Here is a 19,426-nt window from a genome sequence, read left to right as displayed (position 1 = left end):
TGAATTACTTGCTCTAGAAAACTTTTTTGTTGTGGTGCTGGGCATTCAGTTTAGGGCCTTGTATATGTTAGCAGAGCAGTCTACCACTGAGCCACGCCCCCAGCCCCTCACTGGGGGATTCTAGGCAGGGGTTCTACCACTGAGCCACGCCCCCAGCCCCTCACTGGGGGATCCTAGGCAGGGGCTCTACCACTGAGCAATTCTCTCTTTTTACTTTTTATTTTGAGACAGAGTTGAATCATGGCTATCCTAGGCAGCTTAGTGAGAACTTGTTTAAAAATAGAAGAAATGCTTCTGGGGTGTAGCTCATCAGTACAGCACTTGTCTAGAATCCCCCAATGAGGGTCTGGGGGTGTGGTTCAGCAGTAGAGCACCTTCCCAGCACACATGAGGTTCTGAGTTCAATCCCTGGCAATATGGGGGCGGGGAGGGGGTGAGAAGTTGGCAGTCATAAACTTTCAAAGTACTTACATTCTTCCTCCGTCTTGTCTGTATGGAGAAATGAATGCAGCCATGTTCAACAGGGTTGCAGAGAGATGGAGAGAGGGATGGAAGTGAAGGTGGAGGTAGAGGAGGGAGGGAGAGAGAGAGAGAGATTAACAGTTTTACCACCCATAAACATCCCTGACCAGTCAAAGACCAGAGATGAGAACACTATCAGAAAGCAGGCCACTCAGTTCTATTTACAGGGAAAGACGGGGACTTGAGTCTGCAGGCTCCCTTTCTCCTAATAGATATCCGTGGGACACCTACTGCATCCAGGCATAAGAAGATTTGGGTGAGACAGTATCTATCCCAATGAACAATATCCATGGCTTTCCAGGAACTTACAGAGGAAGGGGACCAAAAGCCTTGTGAAGTGGGACAGAGGTAACCTGAAGAGCATGGCAGGAGCTTATAAAGGGGGTGGCTGCTGACCTGGAGTGGTTACCAGGGGAGGTGTCTTGGAGGAGGATATGATGTTTTGTCTGAAACCTGAAATATGAGCAGGGATTAACTGAATGGAAGAAAAGATGGCCCTGCCTGGAAAGAACTCAGCTGTGAAAGGGCCGAGGGACAAAATTATGGATGGGTGGATAATGCCAAGATGTGAGCCATCTCTACATCCTAAACTCCGTTCTAAGAGGAAGGGGTGAAAGACTCTGGACCATCTCAGCATTACTGCCCTTCCTTCCCTGGGAACCAGGAACCTGATAATCACCCAAGCGTTTCCCAGGTACTTTTCATCCCTCTGCGGTTTTTCTTCAATAGACCCAGTTCCTGGAACTGGGGCAAAACGACCTGCAGATGTTCCTCCTTGCTCAACAAACCCAGCAACCACCATGGCATTGACCAATTATAGTTAGTTGACCATTAAATGAGCTAGTCACAATAGCTGACAAATACTCCTGGACTCCCCTTTTGCTTCTGTGGTTTTTTTCCTTTAAAAGTAGCCTGTAACAGCCACTTGGAGTCCTTCTCCTCCCGAGGCTGAGAGGCCCTGTTGTGGCAGTAAATAAAATTCCTCTTGCTTTTGCAGCAGCTGTGGTGTGAGGATGGTCTCTTGGGGTGACCCCTCCTTGTTAAGTGGGCTTTAGGGTCCAATGGGGGTGTTGTGAAACAAACAGGACTTGTGTTCAAATCTTGGTTCATTCACCTCCAAGCTGCATGACACTTTTCCTCCATTTCCTCAACATAAAAACACAATCAGGAAAGCTTGGAAAGGTGGCTCAGCAGTTAAGAGCACTGGCTGAGCTGAGCCGTGAAGGCACATGCCTTTAATCCCAGCAGAGATATCCAGTCTTGAGAAAACAAAACAAACAAACAAAAAACAAAGTAAAATAAGTTAAATAAAGTAAAATAAATTTAAAAAGAACACTGATTTTGCTAAAGTTCTGATTCCTAGCATCTACAGAGAGGCTCACAACTTCGTGTAACTCCTGGCTTCAGTGTATCTGATGCTCTCTTCTGGCCCCTGTGTGCACTGCATGCAAATGGTTCACAGACGTATGTGCAGATAAAACAGCCGTATACATAAGGCAAAAATAAATATATTTTAAAAAATAAAAAGAAACAGTGAAGTCCAGGTTCAGTGAAGAGTCTGTCTCAAGAAAAACCACTATGGAGAGCAACTGAAGGAGACAGCTGACACTGACCTCTGGCCTCCACAGGAACATGTGGATATATACACCCATGCACACACTAACGTGCACACCTGCATATGCTTCACATATATGCAATGGAATCATATTCAGGTGGTGCACCAATGTGATATCACCACTCAGGAGCAGACACAGGTGGACTGAAGGTTAAGACCAGTTTGGGCTGCACAGGAGATCTTGTCTCAAAAAAAAAAAATGGAATTGAAGTAGAACAAATAACCTTCATACGAAAGATTCCAGAATGAGAAATACCACTTTTAGAACCGAAGTTTCCTTGGATAACACACATGTATGCGTGTACACGTACATGTACACACACAAACACACACACAATAGCACAGCATGGCATCTCCCCATCTTAGAAAAACATGGAAAAGATCTGAAAAGCCTTTAGCTCATTTAAGGGGATTAATCATCCCATGGGCTGTATGGAAGGAATATGCGACCCGAGCATCTGCAGTCATCACCCTCCACTTCCTGACTGTGCATGCAAAACGTGATCAGCTGACTCAGTTTCCCAACACCATGATTTCCCCTACATGCTACCCTCTCAAACTGTAAACTGGGTAAACTCTCCCTTCCCTGAGCTTGGGGTATTCTGTCGCTGCCATGAGAAAAGTAAAAGATATAGCCTGGGACTCACTGTGTAACCCAGACTGTCCTTGAACTTAATACCCTCTTGCTTCTGCCCCCCTCAGTGCTGGAGTTACAGATGTGAAACACTACAGTTAGCTGTATTTTCCTTTCCTTTTAATTAATGGGGGCATGTGTGCATCGTGGTACACATGTGGAGCTCAGAGGGCATCTTGAAGGCGTTGGCTCTCTTCTTCCACCATGTAGGCCCTGAGGATTGAACTCGGGTCATCATGCAAAACAGTAAGAAATGTTGCCCAGTGAGCCATTTTGCTGACGGTTGCTGAGCTTTTGTCACTTGCTACTATGTCCCCAATTCCCAAATGATTCTGACCTTACCCACTCTCAACTTCAAACTGGTTGTATAGATGTTAATGGAATACTATCCTACTATATCATAATGGCTTATACCAGTGGTTCTCAACCTGTGGGTCATGACCCATTTGGGGAGGGTCATATATCAGATATCCTGCATACCAGATACTTAAAATTCATAACAGCAAACTGGGCGATGGTGGTGCACGCCTTTAATCCCAGCACTTGGGAGGCAGAGGCAGACGGATCTCTGTGAGATCAAGGCCAGCCTGGTCTACAAACGCTAGCTCCAGGACAGGCTCCAAAGCTACACAAAAACCTTGTCTCAAAACAAAAAAGATTCATAACAGCAGCAGTAAAGTTAGTTATGAAGTAGCAACAAAATAATTTTGTAGTTGGAGGTCAGCACAACATGAAGAACTGTATTAAAGGGTTGCAGCATTAGGAAGATCGAGAACCACTGGTTTACACATACATGTGGAGGCCTAGAAACATGAGCTTATTTCCATGTTGACCAAAGGTCAGATGATTGGAATTTACCTCTAGTTCCTTCAAGGTTAATTGTGCTTCAACCTCAAACAAAGGTCTCACCTAGATTTAAGTCAGAGAGTTCTGCTCTCTCAAGGTTATTGTCAACAGGTTTGGCTAATAGCCAGACCTTGTACTCCAGGAATAGAGAAGTAGATTATTCCTATCTCAAACAAGAGTCTAAGGATCCAACTAAATTCCAGTTCTGTGTAAAAACTGGCTAAGGCCAGCTGCACCTGTAATACCAATACTAGGGAGATGCCATACAGAAGGATCCCAGAATGTAAAGATTTCAGCCACAATAAGGCTGATACTTCCAGGTTCTAGGGACTGTGCATGTGCTGACAAGCCCTCAGGCAGAAGTGCCTAATGGCCCTTGGAGATGTTAAAGGGCACTGCATGACCCATGTGCGGTGTGGATTACATCATCCACGTATGACTCAACTAAGCCCTTGCATGCATGCGTGGTTACATCATCCACATATGACTCAGCTAAGCCCTTGTGTGCATGCATGAACCCCATCATCTGTGTGTGACATAGACATGTTAACCCCCTGTGCATATGCTGGATGCGCCATCTTCCTCTCTTTCTCTCTCTCTCTCTCTCTCTCTCTCTCTCTCTCTCTCTCTCTCTCTCTCTCTCTCTCTCTCTCTCTGCACACTGACTTCCCCAGGCCTGTACACGCCCCCTCTAATAAACTCCTAAACGGGTTTGTTGCGTGTTCCGTGTTTCCTTCTCACTCGCGCCAGGTATTTTCACAGGCATGTGATGGTCTGAGTCACCCTAAAAACAGTGAGCCCCAGGTTTAATGAGAGACTGTCTCGTGGAAGTACTCATGTAAACAAGACCGGAAGACACAATAGGAGACCCAGTGTCCTCCCCTGGCCTCTGCATGCTTGCACAGGTGTGTACACCCCCACACACACACCAAATATTTTGGGACTGTAAGATGGGTTAGCATGTAAAGGTGCTTGCTAGCAAGTCTGAAGATCTAAATTCTAATCCTGGGACCCACACAGTGGAAAGAAGGAACCAACTCCCCTCCAGGTGTCTTCTGACCCCCACATGCATGCCTCTACACCCGTTCCCCTTCAATATCAATTTTTTTTTAGTTTAAACTTAAAGCCAAATAAACAAAGCATGGAACTGGGTAAAATATGAGGCATTCAGTAGCCTGGCAAGGTCTATGTCACCCATTGACAAGAAAGAACAGAGACTGTGGGCTGAGGACATAGACAGATCCACACTTACCATCCGGGGACAGTCTGCTCATCAGCCCTGAGGAAGGAGACAAAAACAAACAAATGATGTCAACACACACAGCAATTGCAACAGAGAGAAAATCCACAATGAATGGATTTTCCCAGTCCAAAGGACTCCACCAACCCTCTGGGGGAAGTATGGCTGTGGTGCCAAGGCCACTTAGGAAGGCCTTTTCTCTGTGGCTTTTTCTCCCAGCAGTTTTTGTCTCTCTGAGATGTAGCCCATCTTCCCTCATGTGAGGTGGATCTCTCTGGACCTATTACACCCCTAGAGCAAAGGAGGTCGGGACACCCACTCTGACCCCAGCCAGTCAGCCCATTCGGGCATCTCTGCATTGCTGGAATTGACAGAGACTCAGTCCCTGCTACAGAAGAGACACATAGACAACTTCAGACCAAAAGAAAGCAGGATAAAGGAAGAATTACCAGGTGAGACACCCTAACCCCCCTCCCCAAATAAAAACCCCAAACCCCAGCTCTCCTGCCTGTCTCAGAGCCCCTCCTCTACCTGATAAATCTACAACATCTGTCATTTAGAATTCACTGTATGCCAAACTATTCTCCTGTCTTTTTCTGAGACAGGGTCTCTCTGTGCAGCCCTGGCTGTTCTGTAGACAGAGCTTGCTCTGTATACCAGGCTAGCCTCAAATTTGCAGAGTTGTCACTCTTTAACTAATGGAGAAAAGGAAAACCCATTGATCAGCTAGCATCAAAACAAGTTAGAGCAGTGGTTCTCAACCTGGGGGACAAATGTCCCTTTCACAGGGGTTGCCTAAGACTGTCCACAAATCAGGTATTCACATTACAATTTGTAACAGTAGCAAAATTACAGTTATGAAGTAGCAATGAAAATAATCTTATGATTGGGGTCACCACAACATGAGGAACTGTATTAAACGGTCACACCATTAAGAAGGTTGAGAACCACTGATTTAGAATTTCCTTAAGAGTCTCAATTCCTTGTCCCAGCTCAGTCATAAGGCACCATTTGCCTCCAATGTGGTCTGAACACCAAGTCAGAAGGAAATTTAATCATTGAGCAAACATCATAACATGGACTTCCTCAAACTGAGGTTTGTGCTATGGCACTGATATGTGGTAATAGGGTCTGCTAGAGTGTACGCAATTCCTCACTCACCAAACAACTGGGTGTCATAAAGTACGTGACCAGGACCCCACTAGATTCTGAATTAATTCCATCTTTGGGTGTCCATCATCAGAGTATAACACATGCTAAAATCGTATGTGTGTGCTCAGGTGTGACGGATACATGCATGTGCATATTGAGGCCAAAGATCAACCTCTGATGCTGTTTAAGGAACCATCTATCTTGTCATTTTTTCCCCAAGACTTAATTTTTAAGTTTTTCTCATGTGTATGTGGGTGGGTGTGTACGTGTGCGTGTGCGTGCAATGCTTGCTGAGACCAGAGGAGGGTGATGGCGCCCTTGGAGCTGGAGTCATAAGCAGTCATGGGCTGCTGGACATGGCTGTTGGGCCCCAAACTCAGATCCTCTGGAAGAGCAGTAGGTGCTCCTAACCACGGAGCCATCATCTCTCCAGCCCCTGCCCTGGTCTTTAAGAGTGAGGAGTTGCTCTTACCACACTGGGTACATAAAGGGCAGAGGACAACTTGCAGGAGTTGGTTCTCTGTCTTTACCATGTCTCTAGGATGAGGTCGGGTCATCAAGCAGCAAGAACTTCTACCTCATGATCCATCTTGTCAACCCCCTTTAAATATACACACATGCGTGTGCGTGCGTGTGTGTGTGTGTGTGTGTGTGTGTGTGTGTACATGTGTCATGGTGTATGTGTGGAGGTCAAAAGACAACCTTCAGTGCAGTCCACAATTTTAATTCTTGGGTCTATGTAGCCCATAGTCCTGGAAATCTCTATGTAGACCAGGCTGGCCTCGAGCTCACAGAGTCCCTGCTTCTCCCTCCTGAGTGCTGGGGTTAAAGGTATTCACCACTACAACTGTCTCCCAGCCCACAAATTCTTGCTCAAAGTCTTCCATTGAACTTCCCAGTCCATGATATTGTCAGCGGGATTCACACACTTACCCAAGATTCCTGATGGCAGCAGAACCGGGAGGGGTGACATGGTGGCCAAGATTATAGATGAAGCGCAGAACATTGAGTTGGATGGGTCAGAGAGACAAAGCCATAATTAGAAAATGAAAACAAGGTCAGACACTGAGGTCTGGGAACATGCTGGAAAGTGGAATCTACAGTGGGTCCTGAAGAGATGAAGGCTCGGGGTCCCTGCGATTCCCAAGAGTCCCTTTGCAGCAGACTCAGGGCGGACTTAGTGAGTGGAGGATGGCAGCCCAGCAGCTTGCCTGCAGCCATGCTGAAAGAAGCTCTGTGATGGCTGTAGAACAAGGCACTAGGCTCACCTCAGCTTGATTTGGGGATCGCTAATGTCTGCTTTCTGGAGCTGGAATTACAGCTGAGATCCCATGCCTGCTGGCTTTTTGATGGACTCTGGGAATCCAAGCTCATGTCTTAATGCTTTCAGTAAGCACACTGACCACTGAGCCATCTTCCCAACCCATGTGACTTTTTCTGGCCAAATTAGATCTAGGGTAGATCTAAAGTTTGCTCTCTGGCCAAATGGCTTCTGTTTCTGTCCCATTCTGAAGCTTGTATTAGCAAGGAAGGCCTGTTCAGAGGCAAAAACTCCTTCAAACTCTCCTTTCACTTTTTTTAATGAAAATTTTGTGATTAATCAGATATGGTGGTGCGGGCCTTTAATATCCGAACTTGGGAGGCAGAGACAAGTAGATTTCTGTGAGTTCAAGACCAGCCTGGTCTACAGTGTGAGTCCCAGGCCAGCCAGAGTTCCACAGTGAAACCCTGTCTTTAAAACAACAAAACAAAACAAAAACAAAGAAAATTTCATGATGAAAGATAACATACCAGAAAGATCCCAGCACACTGTCTTTATGATGCAAACAGAGCATGCTCAGAGATGTTCCTGTCAATCATCTTAAGACACAAGCCGAGCATGCTCAGAAACATTCCTCTCCACCATGTATGTGATTCAAACTGAACATGCTCAGATGTGTCCCTGGCCAACATCTTTAACTTTTCTAACATGCCCATGAGCTAAACATGCCTCACAATGTATCTTCCATGATCCCTTCTTTAGATAGAACCTTCAACTAAGCATACTGGGAATGCATCTTCCCTCAAGTGCTTTCCTTTTTGACGGTGTGTGAACTGTGTTGGAGGAGGGCTCTGCTCTGCAAATCACTACTATCTGTCCCTGCCCGGTGCCGGGGACTGTTGTTTCTTTACTCTTTTCTTTCTTGGCTGAGTTTGCCTTGATCTTGTGCTTACCAAGATGCAAGCCAGGTACATTTAGACCAAGGAAAAATGCTGCGTTTTTTTGCTGGGGGTGGGGGGGAGGGAAAAGAGTGGTACTTGAACTCTATCCAAGGAGATATTCTAGGTTCTCAGATTCCCTTTAGTCCCTAGATGAGAAGCTGGGCTGTGGACACAGGAGGGGAAATGCTGGTTGAAAGCCAGCTCCTGCTATTTCTGTGGGGGCAAAGGCAACTGGAGCAGATGGAGAAGGAAATAAATTGAGACTCTTACCTTTCAGCACTGTAGGCACGGGAGCATCAGGGAGAAGGGGATGAGCCAGGACCAATGCGAACATTTGTGAAATCAAAGTTGAGAAGGAATATGGAATCAGTTAAGTCATCCTTTATGCATCGTCCCTCAGTGCACCCCAGAGATCAGGACCAGAATGAGGAACTTTAATGCAACCTATGGTTCCTGCTTCTCTTTGAAGACACATTTACTGCAGAAGTGAGGACCCTGGGGTACCAGTTATGTACGTGAGGAATCTAAATCCTCCCTGTTCCATGTGACTTCCAGGAAATTAGCAGAATATGGTCTCCAAAACAGCTGTTACCTCCTGTTCTTGGCTGGAGGCTGAGATGGTTAATTCTCAGAAAAGAAGGCCTGTCTGCCCTGAAATGCACCAGTGTATACACAGTCCAGCCTGACCATATACATAGAATGGGTTCCTAACCAAGTCACTTCACTGACACTACAGATGTTAATATCAAAGTCATGGAAACCAAGGACTCTTTCTTCCTTTTTTGCAAGCATCATTCCTACAAGATCTAAGAGAATGGCTGGCCTTGAAGATGAATGCTTTCCCACCCCATGACCTTCAGATCTAGGTTGAATGGCCACGCTCTGAGTCTGCTCCCGCAGAAGGTGATGGCCAGATGTTTGCCTCTCTCTTCCATCTCCCTGAGCTGACTGACTCCCCACCCCAACCCTTGCTTATATAGAGAGATTGGGACTTACATTTGACTGGAAGAAGAGTCAGGAGCCAGGGAGTCAGCATGAAAAACAGAGGCAAAAAAGAAGGTAGGGTTAATATTTCTGCAAACTACCTCAGTCTCCCATGAACTTCTTTGTTCCTTCTTGGAATAATTACATGTCCATTGTTATACAGATGCAGATAATTTTAGAAAGGTCATAACGGTGGTAACACTGATTGTAAAAATCATCCATAACCCTCCTGTAGTAAGAATGACCCCTATGGGTTTATAGATTTGAATGATTGGTCATCAGGAAGAGGCACCATTATAAGGTATGGTTTTGCTGAAGTGGGTGTGGTCTTGTTGGAAGAAGTGTGTCACTAGGGGTGGGCTTTGAGATTTCAAATGCTCAAGGCAGGCCCAAAGTCTAGCTCTTCCTGCTGCCTGCTGATCCAGATGTAGAACTCTCAGCTCCTTCTCCAGCACCATGTCTGTAAGCCAGCCCCAACTAAATGTTTCCCTTTATAAGAACTGCTGTGTTGGCCTGGAGAGATGGCAGTTAAGAGCACACACTGCTCTTCCAGAGAACCCAGGGTTCAATTCCCAGCATCCACAAGGCAGCTCACAACGTCTGTATCTACAGTTCCAGGGGATCTGATACCCTCACACAGACATACATGCAGATTAAATACCAATGCACATAAAATAAAAATAATTATTTAAAAAATAGAGTTGCTATAATCATGGCGTCTCCTCACAGCAGTAGAACACTGACTAAGACACCTCCTTTAGTCTTGTGTTTTTATAATTAGCTTTACATAATACTTATTTGCATATATAAATATTCTTGTATATGTTTTCCTAGATTCAAATAGATACATATCTATACAGATGGAGCACTACAGCATGCAGTTGGCCCTCACTGTGAGCAAACTCTGCATCTATTTATTAAACAAGCCACAAACAGATTTTTTGCACTTTCATAAATCTGTTTAATCATCGATAGTTAGATACAAGAAACATTTTTGAAATATTTTTATGTGAGCCAACCATAGTGGTTCATATCTGAAATCTCAGCCATTGGGAGGCTGAGGCAGGAGGATTACCACAATTTTGAGGCCAGCCTAGACAAGGAGCTAGGTGGTGGTGACACACGCCTTTAATCCCAGTCCTTGGGAGGCAGAGGCAGGTGGATCTCTATGAGTTCGAGGTCAGCCTGGTCTACAAAGCGAATTCCAGGAGAGCCAGAGCTACACAGAGAAGCCCTGTCTTGAAAAACCAAAAGAAAAAAAGATTAAAGACAGGGTTTTCTCTGTGTAGCTTTGCAGCTTGTCCTGGAACTCACTTTGTAGACCAAGATGGCCTCTAACTCACAGAGATTCACCTGCCTCTGACTCTGGAGTGCTGGGATTAAAGGCACGTGCCACCACACCCAACTGCTTGGGATGTTCTGTTGTGCACCTTCTCAGTCTCCATTGTCAAGTGAGCTAATATCCCCAACATTTATTTATTTATTATGTATACAATATTCTGTCTGTGTGTATGTCTGCAGGCCAGAAGGGGGCACCAGACCTCATTACAGATGGTTATGAGCAACCACGTAGTTGCTGGGAATTGAACTCAGGACCTTTGGAAGAGCAGTCAGGGCTCTTAACCACTGAGCCATCTCTCCAGCCCGCTCCATTCTATATCTTATCATAGGTTATCCTAGTCTGTTCTATTCTGTTTCTATTTCTATTTTATCTTATTTTTATTTTCTATTTCCTACTTTATATTATCCTATTATATTCTATTTCTTTCTTTTTCTTGAATTTGATGCCTGGAACCTATGTAAAGTTTAGAGCTCACTATGTGGACTAGGCTGGTCTCGAACTCACAGAGATCCACTTGCCTCCATCTCCTGATTGCTGGGATTAAATGGCTACTTGGTACTAACTTACTTCTGTTATATTTTTATTCTAATCTACTTCCATTTCGTTATGTTCTGTTTATTCTCTCTGGTCTGTTCTTTCTGGTTCTCTGGAGAATCCCAGCTACATCAGAATTTGCACAACACTCCAACTCCTTCCCTGGTTGAGATTGCATTTTAACTAGCCAGTCAAATCAACACACCATGACAGACTAGATGCAGGTACAGATGCGAGAGAGTCCAGATATTTTCTATTAAACAGGGTCTTGTGTAGCACAGGCTAGCCTTCTACTCACTGTGTAGATGAGGATGACCTTGGACCTCCAATTCTCCTGCCTCCAGGAGAATTACAGGCGTATCTCATCATGCCTAGCAGCTGCTTACTTTTAATAACTATTTTATTTAATAGTTATTTTATGACCCTCAAGCCAGGACTTATGGCAGATTGAAGCCACACTACACCCTTCCCCAGGATCTCCAGGTTTTCCAGGCCCAGCAGCATCTGAGGGAAGCACCTATGAGATCAAAGACATGGAGTATCTACAGTTCTTACTTTTTTCTTCCGTTGCGACTGGAGGCAAAAGCATCATTCATGTGGATCCCGACAGGGCCAGGCAGCAGGTGCAGGGAGAGAATTAGACATGAGACTCAGATCACGACAATGATCAAGACCACCCACAACTCCCGTGGTTTTGGAGCTAATACACGCAGTTTCTATCAAAGTCCCTCCAGTCCACACATCTACCCACCCATCTCCATAAATCTGCCTATTACTCACCTACCTAATTATCCACCCCATACCTATTCTCCACCTATCAACTCCCCACCCACTCCTCTACCTACCCACCTACCCATTATCCATCCACCCATTCTTCCAGCCACCTTTTCACCCATCTGTCTACTCCTCTACACCTCCATCACCCACACACCCACAAATGTACCCAGTGTTCATCTCAATTCATTCATCCCTCCATATATCGACCCATTCATTAACAACTGTTCATCATCTATCCTTTGATCCATCCACCCATATACCTACTTTACCAGCTCTCCACCTACCCCTACACCCACAAATACATCCAGTATCCTTTGATACACTCCACCCGCCCATCTGCCCACTTATCTATCCACCCACCCATCCACTGTACACTTGCCCATCTATCTACCCACCCATTCACCACATACTTGTCCATCATCCATCCACTGACCCTTCCATCCGTCTACCTACCCACTTATCTACTTAAACAACCCTGCAGCTACTCAACCACCCCTAAACTTATTCATGATCCATCAATCCATCCTTCCATACACCCACCCACCCCTCCTTCCTTCCATCCATCCGCTGCCCATCTATCATCTGCTTGTCTGCTATATCCCATCTGTGCCTCCATCATCAGCCAGCAGTCACGCGGTTCATCCTCCAGACTGTGCTGAGGGATTAGGAGACACATACTAGGAAAAGAGTTCCTTGTAGAGGAGTGAACAAACACTCCATGTGATGGTTGGTCTTCTGGAGCCATCAGTATGGGTTTTTAAAAACCGGGCCACCTTGCTAGCCCAGTCATCTCTTTTTTTTTCTTTTTAAAATGTACTTTTTCTGTCTGTCTTTTACATTGTGCATCTTGATCCCACACATTTTCCCGTCCCTTCACATCTGCCCTCAGCCCTTGTACCCCTCCCCCAAAATAAAACAAAATTTAAGAATAATAATAATAATGGAAAAAATAAAAATCTCATCAGACACAGTGAGTCACACTGTAAAGCCATTGTATGTTTATCTTTACTTGCCAGTGTTCATTGTAAAGAGTCATTGGTCTCATTCAAGGACTTTAGGAATTCTAATTAATGTGTATATAACAGGTAAAGAGAATAGAAAATCTCTACACTACAGCAGCCCCCCCCCCACTTTGTTTGGTTTTTCAAGACAGGGTTTCACTGTGAAGTCCTGACTGTCCTGGAACTCCCTCTATAGACCAGGGTGGCCTGGAACCCACTGCCTCTGTCTCCCAAATGCTGGGATTAAGGGTGTATGCCACTACTGCCAGCAATCCCTTCTTAAAGCAAGATCTACAGGTAGCTGCTAAAATTAGTTGGCCAAGATGAAAAGAAAAAGAATAGTCTCAGTATGCCCCCATATATTCACCAGTTACAAGAAGGGAAATAGTAATAGGTAGTGGAGAAGCCTGGTTTCCGAACAGCCTTAGCCAAGAGATCAGAGAGGATGTCACAGGCAAGAAACAAACCATTATCAGTCACTTGGCTATATCCCCCAATGAGGGCACAGTGTGATTTTGGTGTATTCTTGCCCCAAATGCATAACCTCAGTCTAATCATGGGGGAAAACTGAGGGAAACTCAGTCTAGGAGACATTCTGAGACAAACTGACCAGAATCATTTAAATGTTTGAGGATCATGAAAGACAGGAAAAGACTGAGAACTCAGAAGAAGGGCAGGCGAGATGTCTCAGAAGGTAAAGGTACTGTCCCACACCAAAGCCTGAGAATCCAAGTTCAATTCCTGGGATTTGCATGGTAGAAGGAGAGAACCAATTCCTAGAAGTTATCTTCTGACCTTCACATGTACTCTGTGGCACGGACAGACGGACAGACAGACAGACGGATGATAGATAGATAGATAGATAGATAGATAGATAGATAGATAGATAGATAGATATCTTTTAAAACGGAAGGAGAAGAATAGGAAGGAAAGAGGGGAAAGGGAAGAAGGAGGAGGAGGAGCAAACACATGCTTCCTACAACCCCAACAACCTTTATATTCTGTTCCCACACTCTCTCTGTTCTTACTTGAACCTTTGCCCCCCTCACTCATGGCCTCATCCTATCTGCCATCTTTCTGCCACACTGGCTGCTCTCAGAGCCTTGAAGTGACTCCATGTCCTTGAACCCAACATCTTCACACACGCAGTTCCATCTGCTTGAAATAATCTCTAACCCCTTAGCCAGCTAGCTCCTGCTTCTTGTTGGGGTCTCTTCTCAAATGTTGCTCTTCCAGGACAGTCTCCCCTAAAGATCCTACTGGGATGTGGTTATCTGTTTATCATGAGGATCACATTAAGACAGATCTATGCCTGCCTTTCCCCAACTCTGTTCCCAGCATTGAGGGCAAACTAAAACTTGAAAGCACTGTAGGTCTAGTAGCTGGGGAGATAGTGCTGTTCGTGACAAGACTCGAGTCTTTCCAATGGAGTCTTAGGCATCCCGACATCGTAAAGGACCAGCTACCAGGCTGTTAACTCTCGGCACCACCACAATTCCATCTCTGCAGTGACACAGGGCAGTCCAGGGGACCCAGTATAAAGGCCTGGCATCTCCCTTGCACTCTGGCCATAGGGCTGGTGACTCCATTGGCACAAATGTGATCTCTGCAGTGACATAGGGCAGTCCAGGGGGTTCTATGACAATGAGAAGATGGGGACAAGAGGCTGACCGACACAGGTGGGTCTCTGCCCCTTGTGGGCAAAAGTCACAGATGAGCATGAGGATGGAGATGACAGGATGTTCCTCTGCAGGGACGGAGCCACCAGCAAGGAACTCAGAGCAGGGCTGCCAACCTAGGACTCATGAAGCCATCCGTATCCCCAAGGGCAACCCCCCAACCTGGGACTAACATAGATACTAGTACCTCTAAGGATAAGGCCGTCAAGCTAGAAACTCATGAAGTCATGGATATCTTTAAGACCAACAACCTAGGTCTCATGCAGCCTTCTCCATGGGGGAAAATAAAACAGACTGCCTAAGCCCAAAGCAAGGAAGCCTGTGTAGACCTCAGAATTGCTTATTGAGTCCACCCTCAGTGGCCTCCCCATCCTAAGATGCCACGGAGAAGAGATGGGGTGGGTGGAAACCTCACCTTTACGAGGGATACAGGCCTCTGCCAGGCCCAGGAAAAGGAGGACCACCAGGGACCTCTTCAGAAATGGCTCCAGTCTGCACATAATGGGGCCTGGACCCAGTATCTGGTCTTCTCCTTCCAGGTTCAAGAGGACTCTGGTCACCCACTGTTCTCCCGGGCTCTCAAGACAAAATTCGCACCCACACATGCCCTCCAGCTACCTGGAGGCAGCCAGCTGGTGAGACCAGTGCCCACGCCACCAGCGGCTGGCCCAGCAACTGCCCCTTCCCACCAGCACCTGATCTTCTTCTTAAAGCAACACTTTATAATAATTATATGCTGTGCCCACCTTAGCAGGGGTGTTTGCCGTTGGGGTGTTTGTCATTCCCACCAGCCTGTGAGGTCTTCAAAGGTGAGGACCCTTTTCTGACACTATATCCGATGCCAGCACAACACCTGCTACACAAAATGAACTTGGTAGTTAACTGAAAGTTCCATGAGTCCCAAGCATCCCAAATGTCACTTGTGGGAAAGGTAGGGCTGGCTGGCTCTCTGTTTCAGTCTGTGATAAAAACAGGAGGAAAGGGTGCGTTTGGAGTACAGGTTACAGTCTTAACATCAAAGACCTGAGGGTGGTCAGGTAGCAGCTGATGACAGAAACCTGGAGGCAGGAACTGAAGCAGAGACGTGGAGGGGTGCTGCTTACTGGCTTGCTCCCAAGGCTTGCTCAGCCTAGGGATCTGCCTGGGGATAGCGCTGCCCACAGTGGGCTGCTGCCTCCTGCATCAATCACTATTCAGAAAAACTCCCTCCTAGACTTGCCCATATGCCCATCTGATAGAGGCATTTTCTCAAAAGAGCGCCCCTCCTCCCAGGAGACTCTAGTTAGTGTCGAGTAGTTGAGAAACCCAAGTCGCACAAGTGCTAAGGGACAGGTGAGGAGGGCATTCTGGGAAGCTGCCAAGAGCTCCTAGAACTCCCTGGGGCTCTGTCTCAGAATGGGCAGTTATGGCAGGCAAGGGACAGGTATCAAAGGTGGGGAAGCCCTTCAGTGCAGTGGGAACAAGTGTCTAGGTCCTGCTATCTGTGATCCGTGTCCTCCCGACAGAACACTGCAGGCCCCATCCCGGCGAGCCAGCGTTCTGTGTCCTCCTCCAGGTTTACCTCCACCACCCTGTGCTCTCCCCCCCACCCCGACAGTCAGCTGTTCCTGGAAGTCTAAAGGCCAAATCCCCTCCAATCTCTTAGTCCTATTTACCTCCTTCCTGTTCAGACTTGGGGATCCTCTTCGCCCTCTTTCATTAGTCCTTCCAGCACATGATCTGAGGTGTGACCCTAGTCACACTCTGAGTGTGGGGCTAAGGAAGCCCTCCCCGAGCCAGCAGGGTGTTCGTGAAACTGTCTCAGAAGAGGAGAGAAAGGGAAATGGAGAGGAATGGGGGAGGGAAAAGAAGGGGGTAGAGGGGGGAGAGGAGGAAAGAGAAAGAGGAAGAGAGGAGGGAATGAGAGAGGAGGGAGAGGACCTCTCTGTTGCTGACTAAGGTGTCTACCCTGAGCCCTAACCCCCGGGGTATCCCGTTGTCCTCACTTGCCTCTGACAGCTAATCTCCTTCACTGACAAGCTCCCTGTCTCAGGTCCCCTACTCATCTTGAGCCTCCCTTTAAGCAGTGGTTCTCAGCCTTTCTAATGCTGTGACCATCTTCCTTTTCTTTCCTTTCTTTGTGGGTTTTGTTTGTTTATTGGGTTTTTTGTTTGTTTGTTTGTTTGTTTGTTCTTTGAGACAGGGTTTCTCTGTAGCTTTGGAGCCTGTCCAGGAGCTCACTCTGCATTCCAGGCTGGCCTTGAACTCACAGGAATCCACCTGCCTCTGCCTGGGATTAAAGGTGTGTGCCGCCACCACCTTGCTCTCCTTTGTCACCACCTGAGACTCCAACACAAACTGTGCCTTCCATCTCTCCAGGGATATCAGATTTCTCTGCACCCACTGCCTTGTCCTACTCAGTGTACCAGCATCACAGACAATGAAAGCGGGCACAGTGTTCATTCAGGGTGGCCCCCACTTTCTGGTTGTTTCTTACCAGAGCCAGAGATGGGAGCACAGTAGCATGATACACGTGTGTGGCATGAGGAACTCAGAGGCTGCTAGATGCCTTGTTTGGAGAGGGGTGTGTTTGTGCATAGTAAGTGCAAGGGAAGGAGTTGGCTGCCACAACGGGGTGTACGTGTAGCACAAACTAAATAGTGTCCTAGGCTAGACTGTTTCCTGTGCTTCCTGCCTTAGGCAGGGGGGAGGGGAACAAATGAGAACCAAGTAAAATGATACATACGTGTGAAGAGGCCACAGCAAAACTCATGTCTCTGCTGACGGAAGCAGATGCAGAGATCCACAGCCAAGCTCTAGGCTGAGCTTCCGGAGTCCTTCCGGAGAAAGCGAGGCAGAACTGTAGGAGTGGGGGGAGGGGGGGATCCAGGTCATGACAGAGGAACCCACAGAGACAGCTAACCTGAGCTTGAGAGAGCACATGGAGTCTGGGCCAATGTAGCGCAACGCCTGCTCTGTGTGCCACAAGCCACAGTACGGTTCGCAATTCGGGCAAGGGGCTGGAGATTAAAACACGCACGCGCACACACACAGAGTTGCGTCTGTGTTGAACATAGTAGACTCTTCCTCGTCATCAGTTCTTCAACAACACAGTGTAATAGTTATCTGCATAGGCTCTCATAGCATCAGATATTAATAAGTGATTCGAGGTGATTTTTTTGTTTGTTTGTTTTGGTTTCTCTGTGTCTCCTGGACTAGCTTTCCTGGAACTCTCTATGTAGACCGGACTTGCCTTGAACTCACAGAGATCCCCCTGCCTTTGCCTCCTGAGACATGGATTTAAAGTGTGTCCATCACCACCTGACTTTGAGGTGATTTAATATGAGATTATGCATAGATTATGTGCAAATTGGAACACATTTTTCATAAGGAACTTGAGCCTCCATTGATTTTAGCTTTTATGAGCAGCTATTGGAACTACTCTTCCACGAATCCTAAGGGACAGTGGTATGTGTGTCTATATTTTTATACACACAAATGTTTATACATACACACAAAATCTTCAAAAGCCACCATCAGTACTAAAATTGTCACTAGAGCCAGGAATAGTGCCACCTGCCTATGCAACTAGCACTGGGGAGGTGAGATAGGAGAATCAAGAGTTCAAAGCCAGGCTTGGTGACACAGCCAGTCAGAGGTTAGCCTGAGCTACAGGAGACCTAGTTTAAAAATAAATTAAATTATAAACAAAAACAAAAATAAAAGCTGTAGGCCAATGAGATGGTCTACTAGGGAAAGGCATTTGCTGCCAAGACTGGCAACCTAAGCTGACTCCTGGGATATTGTTTTTTCTGGCTTTCACACGGACAGGGTGGCAGTAGCATGCAGACTCATATGTATGGTAAAAGCTGTAAATAGATTGGTGGGACTGTGGACAACGTAAACATTCTCCATTGTCCTGTCTCTGTGTTATCAAGTGTGTTCGGTGAATATGTGTGTATTGTCTTTATGATCAGACACAGGCGAGAATCACTTTTTAAATTAATGAGCACTGAGTAGCATCAGGCCACCCTCAGGGCCAGTGACTGACAAATGATGTTTTCCAGGTTCTCAGAGTTAACTTTCTGTTTCTAATTTCAAACTGCAGCTGGCAGGAATTGATCTGTGCACTCTTGGGGCTCATTAAAAGTGGTGCTAGTAGCTCCTGCGGGGACTCTGAACACCTCTCCACGGGGCCCTTGTGACCAATTTACCCCAGGCATCTTGTGCTGGCACGCACGCATACACACACAATGCCAGAGAGAGAAAAAATAGCCCTAAATTTGGCAGAAGGATTTGGGAATAAATCAATTTGAACCAATTCAAGAGAGCTGAACTCTGAAGTAGTTAGTGGAACGTTGCTGCTGGTGCTGGGAACTAATTAGCCAGCCTGCCTGCGCACCCAGGAGGGTTGTCATTTTGGCCTGGTGACAGGAGCCACTGCTGCAGTTCCTTAATTCTCTGTGGCTCTCTTGGCAAAGGACAAGTTTCATCCCCACTCCCCTCCCTGTGCTCCCAGCGGGCTCCTGAGCACACTTGGCTCAATGACTGACATTCTTGGAGACACTACTTTGCGTGTTGTTGGCGTTCTTTTTTTTTTTTTTTCGTGCTCACTAAATGTTTATCAAGAAACTTTGTAATCAAAATGCAAGTAGCAGATCTGCCAGGCGGCCCAGTGTGTACAGGCAGGTGGCCCCAAGCATAAGAAAACCTGAGTTCCCAGAGGGCGGTAAGAGAAATCAACACCTGTGGGTTGCCTGCTGCCCTCCGTGTGTGTGTGCACAAGGTAAAGACATACACAAATAAATGGATGCAAAAATTAAATTAAGCCGGGCAGTGGTGGCGCACGCCTTTAATCCCAGCACTCTGGAGGCAGAGGCAGGTGAATCTCTGTGAGTTTGAGGCCAGCCCGGTCTACA

General features: G+C 46.5%; 1 protein-coding gene across 1 annotated transcript in view; it reads right to left on the bottom strand.

Annotated features, from left to right (window-relative positions):
* Positions 1-15,028, bottom strand: part of Eddm13 (epididymal protein 13) — a 31,186-nt gene extending 16,158 nt beyond the window's left edge. Inside the window, exons 1-6 of the mRNA XM_038338708.1 lie at positions 14,944-15,028; positions 11,618-11,644; positions 10,519-10,533; positions 4,870-4,896; positions 919-975; positions 457-489 (exon numbers count right to left, since the gene is read on the bottom strand). Coding sequence (XP_038194636.1) covers positions 457-489; positions 919-975; positions 4,870-4,896; positions 10,519-10,533; positions 11,618-11,644; positions 14,944-15,028 — 244 coding nt within the window. The remainder of the gene's footprint in view (positions 1-456; positions 490-918; positions 976-4,869; positions 4,897-10,518; positions 10,534-11,617; positions 11,645-14,943) is intronic.
* Between the last annotated feature and the right edge of the window lie 4,398 nt (positions 15,029-19,426).

The sequence above is a fragment of the Arvicola amphibius genome, chromosome 8 (assembly GCF_903992535.2).
Source record: "Arvicola amphibius chromosome 8, mArvAmp1.2, whole genome shotgun sequence".
NCBI classification, from domain to species: Eukaryota; Metazoa; Chordata; class Mammalia; order Rodentia; family Cricetidae; genus Arvicola; species Arvicola amphibius.
Note: the sequence above shows the minus strand (reverse complement) of the source record. Positions and strands in the feature narration are given on the sequence as shown.